Source organism: Molothrus ater, chromosome 4, assembly GCF_012460135.2.
Source record: "Molothrus ater isolate BHLD 08-10-18 breed brown headed cowbird chromosome 4, BPBGC_Mater_1.1, whole genome shotgun sequence".
Taxonomy (NCBI): Eukaryota; Metazoa; Chordata; class Aves; order Passeriformes; family Icteridae; genus Molothrus; species Molothrus ater.
Genome location: NC_050481.2, coordinates 50,806,186 through 50,814,797, shown reverse-complemented (window position 1 = coordinate 50,814,797; position 8,612 = coordinate 50,806,186). Strand labels below are relative to the sequence as shown.

The 8,612-nt window shown below is 35.4% G+C and overlaps 1 protein-coding gene and 1 long non-coding RNA gene across 2 annotated transcripts in view; both read right to left on the bottom strand.

Moving 5' to 3' along the window:
- The window catches only part of ARAP2 (ArfGAP with RhoGAP domain, ankyrin repeat and PH domain 2), a 154,950-nt gene that overhangs the window by 68,816 nt on the left and 77,522 nt on the right, over positions 1-8,612 (bottom strand). Inside the window, 3 exon segments of the mRNA XM_054514724.1 lie at positions 1,096-1,164; positions 5,434-5,774; positions 7,235-7,398. Coding sequence (XP_054370699.1) covers positions 1,096-1,164; positions 5,434-5,774; positions 7,235-7,398 — 574 coding nt within the window.
- Positions 1,094-3,870, bottom strand: LOC129046684 (uncharacterized). The gene is made up of 3 exons (XR_008508361.1): positions 3,857-3,870; positions 1,865-2,012; positions 1,094-1,164 (listed from the first exon to the last, which is right to left on the bottom strand). It is a non-coding gene; the product is annotated as an uncharacterized LOC129046684 (long non-coding RNA).

The window sequence follows — 8,612 nt, the reverse complement described above, 5'->3', positions numbered from 1 at the left end:
GAGAATGTTATTGATAGTGATGCTACTTATTTATATACTACACAACAAACAGAGAAAAGGTTAAGAAAAATATATAGAAACATAAATATATTCACATATATATACATATAAACAGTTGAGCTTTGGGATACATTTTGACCAATTTACAAAAGCTAAGATTACATTTCTAGAGAAAAATAACTGGCAGTGCTGAATTTTAAAGAACATTCACATTCTGAAAACCAGCAACTTTTAAGTTAGTTTAGTCTTTGAGAATAGAAAACTAATGGAAACATTTGTGAGGAAAAGCATTACAAAGCTACTTTGAAGAAAGCGGCTTAATTATAGTGGCACAGACTCAAAAAGGCTCATTTAGTTATAAAATTTGCTTTTCAGATGATATTACAGAAAAAGGTTGGAAATAAGAATGAAGCTGACACATGATTTCCACTGGGCTCACATAAACAACCGTATGGAGAGAAAATGTGATGTAAATTACTGCAACAGCTGGCATAAGTATATGGTGGACAGAAAATGAAAAGCGACTAATGAAGTGCCACCTGGAACAGAACTTCAGTGACATTTCAGACATGTGAACTTTGAGGAATTCAGCAGAAATTCAGATCTGTTGTTCTCTGAACATTCTGCATAACCAGAGATAATAGTACTGTGGCAACCTGTATATTCCAAAGTATTAAGTATCTACATCACTGATTTTCCCAGTTATATGCACACATTTTGAAGCAATGATGTCAGACTCTCAGTCATTAAATGTAAAGAATTCTTACAATTCTTAATTGTAGCTGCTTGAGGACTAAGTTTCCAATTACCCATGACACTTACATGATTACAGTGCTGTTGTTACATCACTCAATTGCACCACATCAATACTTTTAACCCTAACTGGAAGCCTGTGGCAAACTGCTGTGGAGAACTGATGAGGAGAGCAAGAAGGTGAGCTGAGCCACTTTATCTCACATCTGGTTCAAGCGTGACTTAGCAACTGTGCAGTGCCTGGGATGATGCTGTCTCAGGGATGAACAGAAGAGCAGCCACACCTATGTACAGAGATATTAAGGCCTCACTCCCCTTATCCATGCCTAATGTGACACTTACCTGAGTGTCTTTCCATTTTGTTATAAAACTGTTCTCTATGTCCATTTGTTTGACTTGGTCTTCATTTATCTGTATAAATAAATAATTTTGGAGTGATTAATAATAGTTATGGTAACAATTGCCAATACCGCCAATCATGTTCTCATAGAAGCAGGTATGCAAAATATTCTATCAGTCAGAAACAGCTCTTCATTGATGGGACTCATTATGATAAACTTCATGGAATATATATTGAAACACAGAGGAATCAATGAAAAACTGCAGAAAAATGTTACAGTGGCACAGTCAACTCCAAATCGAAATGGCTAATATAAATTGCTGCTAGTAGTAGCTTTTCTATCCAATTGGATTGAACATTATTTCTGGGTCTAAGGAACAAAACATAATCATAGCTCAGACATTAAGAACACAAAATCCTTCTATGCTTCAGTTCTGATCAGGCCTGTAAAATTGGATTAGAAACAGTATTTTTAATAGTCATAATAAAAAAAAAAATCCTAAATTTAGTAAGCTTTTGCCAGCAAGGAGAATGAGCATGATTTTGGAAAACAGTAGCTCACAGCATCCCATAAACAGTCTTTCCTACACAGGTTAAACTACCTGGGAAATAAATTTAAAGCAGGACAAGAAAAACATCCACTGAATTAGAGTTCAAAAACCCTGTAAATCCTCAGATTGTTGAACTAGCAAGAAGACCATTTTAAAGCAGATTTTTATATTTTTGAATCTCTAACATCTGAGCAGCTAGGATACACATAAATATACGTACATGAAAAAGTTGCACATAATTTTTAATTAGATCTTCAATTACATTGACTTCTTCACTGGTTTGGCCTTTAGTTTGAAATAAGCATGAGGAAAACACCACAGCTAAATTCTGAGGGTTCATTTGGTTAATTTCAGAACACTTCTGCACCCTGTTGAAGGAAAAATAAACATATCTAGATAGTTTCATTGTTCCTTTGATTGCCTGAGGCTCCTTTACAGAATATGGAGAGCACTTAAAAAAAGATAACTACATTAAATGCAATGAAAATATGTACTATTATTTATTTAATATTTTTTATACCCTTTATTTCTTATTACAGAAATGAAAAATTTCTAACTGCATTTCAAGTGATATCAAAACTACTTAGAATAGAAAACAATAAAATCAGAATAGAATACCTGAGTTAGAGGGGACCTATAATGATCATCTAGTCCAACTGCTGGATTGCTTAAGGGCTGGCCAAAAGCCAATGCATGTTGCTACGGCACTGTCCAACTGCACTGACAGGCTTGGGTCATCCACCCTCTCTAAAAAGCCTGTTACAATGTTTGACCACCCTTTTAGTAAGAAATCCTTCCTAATGACAAGTTGGTACTTCTCTGGATGCAGTTTTGAACCATTTCCATGATTCACCCTACCACCAGATACCAGGGAGAAGAGACCAGCACCTCCTTCTCCCCTTCCCCTCCTCAGGAAGCTGCACAGAGCAATAAGGTCACCCCTCAGCCTCCTCTTCTGTGAAGCAGAAAAGCCCAGAGTCCTCAGCCACTCCCCACAGGTGATTCCTTCCAGCCCTCTGACAGCATTGCTGCCTTCCTCTGGATGCATTCAAACACCTTAACATCCTTTAACTGCAGACCCCAGAACTGCTCACAGTGCTCCAGGTGAGGCCAAATCAATGCCAAACACAGTTTCACTGTATTATGAAATATATCCTACAAACTTGAGAGCAAAGATCAAACAAAGTGTGGAAAGAAATTAGGCCCTTCTTAGCTCCTATCCCTATGGTAAAGTTTTCATATCAGTTATGTTGTTTACATAACGTCCTTTTTTAGAGGCAAACACTTTAAACTACTACAGAATTTTGGCCATTAAATGCACAAATTCATACTACTTTCAGAACAGATGTAACATCAAATTAGTATCTCTAACTGGACATGCTTAGAAACTTCTTAAACACAATATGTAGCACAGTCTTTATCCAAATAATGGCACCAATCAATTTCATAATCACATAAATATTTTTACATTACATTGGCTATATACTTGGCTATGTGCCATAATTTCTGAACACAACAGTCTGTAAAGAGAAGTTTCTATGTATTCTAGACTCACTGCAATTCACCAAAAATATAATTTGACTTGTTCAATAGATGATATCACATAGACCAGTACTATTTAACCTTGACACCAAAGAATCATTCTGTCAAATATTTTTTACAAATTTTCTGCCCCTTATTTGAGCTAGGAATAAGTCATGACCTTTGGTGCTTAAACAAGTTTGTATTTTGGATATTCTCTACTGCTACCTCAGTTGTAAAATGAAGCACTGATGAAAAACAGGAAGGGTAGGTAATTCTCAAAGCTATTATGTGCAAAACAGATTGTGGAGAAGGACATTTTCACTGAAAAAAAATATTTAATTTCAAGAACCATTTGCAACAATTCTCTGGAAGACTAGTAGACTGGAGTAAAATGAAATTGCATAAAGAAGCTACATCAAAAATTACCCTACTTGGACACATACACTAGCAGCCCTCTCTCCCTGTAAGGCTGCTCCAATCCATTGATTTTTATAGATACCTACAGCTAAAAATACAACCAAAGAAAAAACACGTTATCAATTAAAGGCATTCAAATGCAATTAATTGCTGCAACTAGATAAGCTTTGTGATTACTGGTGAATGAAACAAGCCACATTGCATATATTGTAGAGTTATACTGAGAACACATTATAATATTTCTCTGCTACAATGCTTAATTTGCAGTAACCTGTAAAGATGTTCAAATTAAAGCAGCCAAAGTTGCTCTATTGACTGGTGGAAGACTCTGAATAAAAGCTCTGTACTTCCTCACACGTTCCTTTTTTCATTCTGCGTATCTGCCAGAAAACAATAATCGTGAGCATTAATAACAATGCACACTAGAAAGCAACAGCAGTTCTCATTAACTATATCAGCGGCATCTAGTCTTTTAAATTACTATTTACCAAATCAACCCCTTCTTCATAAAGGCAATGCTGAAAATATACTATTAAAAAAGTCTACTATTGTACACCAGTTCAGAGAAACAACAATAAAGATGGACAGTTCTATATTCAAGCATCATTTGCCACAGTTTAAGACTAAAGGCCAGAACAGCAATTGCATTTCTCTCAAAGTATATTTAATCTGTAGTTTGTGCACATACATGTGTGAGGGAACTCCATATTCACAAGTGCAAATGTACTTCTAAGAGTTTCCCAACAATGAGAAAGGAAAACACCTTTTCCTATTTTAAATATTTACTGGAAAAGTGTTTGAGGGCACAAAGTAGTTTAAGGATCTAAGCATATATAAGACTGATTAGAGGAGAACAAGGGGAAAGGGTTGGTAAATAAGTTACATATAGCTGAACAATGGCAAGGCCGATGGCAGGAATTCCAGTTTTGGGAATGACAGTATCTGAAACACAAACCCAGCTTTCTACCTTATGTCTGCCTCCCTGTGCTGCCCCCTTATGCTCAGGGCATATACAAAGTTAATGTAGAGCGCATTTAATTAGTTAGCTTTTCCCTCTCAGTCTCTTGCTTCTCTCAAGTTTCTGAAAAGAAAGAACAGAAATCTTCTGGCTGATTGATGGTGCTCTCCACTAACTACTGACTGTGTTTTGGATTCTTTGGTAATTGGAAGAAAAAGTAAATAACAAAACAACAGTTTAAAGGCTTTCTACTCTGTTTTCTTAAATGTTTTAGTCTTCCTAGAAGTACCTTCTGTATCACTTAACAGGACAGGATTTTCTGTTGTAAAGCTGAAGTAGAATTTTAGCCATGTGTACAGATCAGGAAGGGGAATCATTGTAACACCATTAAAAAGAGCTGACAAACCTAAACTGCCTCAGAACTTCGGTTTTCTGATGCAATTAATCATGTGGTAAGTGAATAAACTCTTAAAACTTTTTCCTCTAGTCTTTGAAATTGAGTTTAAAGGTCAAAAATGTGTAATATTGATAATATTTTAATTTCCCGAAAGTCTAGTGGCTCATATTAAAGCAACATCCATATATATGAACTTAAATAAAATCAAAGAGGAATATGCTTTAATATCTCTTTATAAAGACAAAATGTGCCACACAGAAATATGCCTATGTGACTCCTATGCATTCAGATAGAAACTAACGTTCTGTCAGCATTTCCCATGCATCTCTTACTGCTGTGCCTGCAATTTTATAGCACAGTTTGGCAGGGAAACCACTTGTTTCTATATTGCAAATACTGCAATATAGAAACTAAGATTTTAAAAGAACATTATAAAAATCATCTCTTATTAACATGTGTCTATTGCAGCCATGCCCCAAATATTTTTTCTCACTACACTGTTTTGCCAGTTATGAAATAACATGGGTTGACACAGGGTAAGTAAATTAACAAGCCCCTCAAACTTGATACTGAAAATGTACATATAACTTTTATTGTATGGAATATTATTGAATACCTTACCTAATGCAGAGATCCAGAATGGATAAAGTTCTTTAGTCAGAAGTGCATCATCTATTTGAGAAAGAAAACTTTTCAGTACATCCGTCACATCTTCAAGTTGATGTTTTCCTGCTCTTAGTTTAACACTTCTTGCATCTTTTTTGAAGCTTTCCAGCAGTTCAGCCACATTGGAAGAATCACCATTCTTAAGATAGATTTGCTTGCTACCTAAACCTAAGGCACAAATATACAGGAGAGAAAAATAAATGAATGTAAAATTAAGTATTCTTTCAAAAATTCCAGACATGATTAAATAAAAATTATTTGTGGATGCCAAACAGTTATATGTGGTAGCATTTCCTAACAGTATCTTCCTGATCTTTTACTCATACTCCCTTTCTTAGTGAAAACACTGCCAATTCTTCTTATAACCAACTAGACCTCTTTGCAAGAATACTCATCATAATAGTAAGCAAGTCTGGGATCAGTATTTCAAGAGTATTCTACAGGCATTTCAAATCCCCAAATCTCTTCAGGGCTTCCTAAAACAATACTTTAAAAAGGCTCAGTAAAGAGAAGAAGTTTTGATGATAGATATTATATTGCACATAAAACACAGCTGCTTTCATGAGAAAACTCCTCTTATTTTATTACTCTATGGATGAACTCATCTTAAGACTCAAAGTATTATTGCATTCATCCAACCTGAAATATCTTATTCTTAAAAGCCTCAAGTTAGCAGAAAATATCCTTTTTTCTGATTTTTCTCATGTTCTTAAAGCTATCAGTCAGCTACTATTCTTATATGTAAAAAAAAAAAACCCCACTAAAGTAAAATTAAAAAGAAAACATATAGCTTAAAATGAAGTCATGACCACCTTTAATCACTGCGTATGTTATTCTAGTCAAAAATTTTGTTTTTCAAAACTTGAGTTCTGTTGCTAATAATTAAAAAAAATTTAGCAAAAGCTTTCTTTCTTATTTTTAGGCACTAGGTGCAACCCCAATACAGCTATTTACAATAGAGCAGTGTTGCCCTATCCAAAGGTTATTTAGTTAAACTTCAATGACTCAAATAGAAATTAGGTGCTCTCATACTGACAGAGGTTACAGACACATTTATACCAAAGACAGATTTGTACAGGGTTGATATGCATGTAGCAATCTCACAAGAAAACTCATGAATTTGCAGTAGTAAAAAGACACAAACATCATCTGCATATAACCTAACACCAGGGAAAGTTACCCTGGCAAAATTTACTTAAATAAATGGTAACCAACTAATCCTCAGGTTATTTCACTGAAAAAACAGCAGCCTAAGACTGAACTTAACTCCACAGTTAATGCCAGCTTCCAAGATGTGTTCAGACCACAACTTTTCCAGGTTTGCAGAGTTTATTTTCTGGGCTGAGTTGTCTGCACTGGGGCAGTGGACCCCAAGGCTAAGTTTCATAAGGCAAACAATACAATATTTAAAATAGAAAAGTGTCCATAAAGGGGATTTACCAAGCTGTATTTCCCCAAAAGGACCATTCTCAGCTGTGTATATTGCACCATCTCATTAAAGAATGTCAAGGCTAATGAGGGGCACTTCACTTTAAGTAATATATAAACTCATTCAATAGGACCTAGTGCTGGGGGCGCTTCTGTATTATACAAATGATCTTAGCTTGAATAAAATCCACTCTACTTACCATACTGTGTAACAAACGCTATGCAGCTGTTCACTATAATAGGGACATCATTTTTGCTGAGCTGCTGATCTTGTAGTGCATTACCATCTGTACCTGCTGCTTTTTCAATTGCAGTATACCAGACCATGAAATCCTGCTTTGTACGGCCATGGATGTATAGCGTTCTGAAAATTATAAAAATATTTTGAGTTCAGGAAAGAAATGAAAAACTGATGTTATTACACCATGGCAACAAAGCAGATGTTCAGAAAAGGAAAAAAAATATACACTTGGAGTAAGACATCAAGGCACCTTTCACCACATAAAGCTGTGATGGTGGTCTATTGTTACAGCATCTTTTTTTTCTTCCAAATTCATTTGTATTACCAGTGCCATAAAAAATGAAAGAAGATCCACAACTACTGTCACAAGCCCTTTGAAAGCACCTGCCAACATTTTAATTACTCTTCTTCAGACTTGCTCCTACATTATGCATTCATATGTCCAAGCCACGGCTAAGAAGGAAACAAATTTAGAGACAACTTTCAACACTGTAAAAAGCTCTCCTTCTTTTGTATTCACACCCCAAAACACCCCAGACACCCACCAACCTCTTCTACAGAGTAGCTGAGACATACTGAACTTCCCTCCTTACACAACAAGTATCAAAATGATCACCCACTACCACAAAGCTCAGGAACATATATGAAAAGCTACCAGTTGAGGTGGAATAAGTTAATGCAACACTTTGCCTGTATCTCAAAGCTCAGCCTTGTTCTGACTCTTTTATTTAAGCAAGCTACATTAATCTCCTGTGTGCCACCCTGACAAGATAGCTTCTAAGAGCAAATATCAAAATTGAAAAGTTTAAGGGGGTATGTCCAACCACATGCATGTGTGTAATAAACAGCTGTTTAAAGTGTTAAAACAGTAAGCAAACTTTTGTATATATGTTGTCTGATCTCCTACTAAAGACGTGTAAGGAATCAATTTTCTCTAATGACCATTTATTTACAAATTAGGATAAGTCAAAATGCTCTACTGAACTTCTATAAAAACAGTTTCATGCAAACAGAAAATACATTTATTTTGATTACTTCATTTTTGGAGGGGGAAGCATCTTATATGATGAGGGAATACTTAATTTCATTTCTTTTTGCTAATATATTTCAATTTTCCTATTATAAATGTTTCCATTCTAGCACTCCTGTCTTGGTAGGAAGTGGGGATGCAGTCAATGTATTACACAGCCAGGATCCTAACTTTTGTCAGGATCCACCATACCGACCAAGTCTTACAGCAGCAGAGTAGATGACATTAAAATATTTCATTCCACTGAACCACTTTTCTAGGAAGTCTTTACTTCATGACTTCAAAAGTCATACTAACTACCACATAT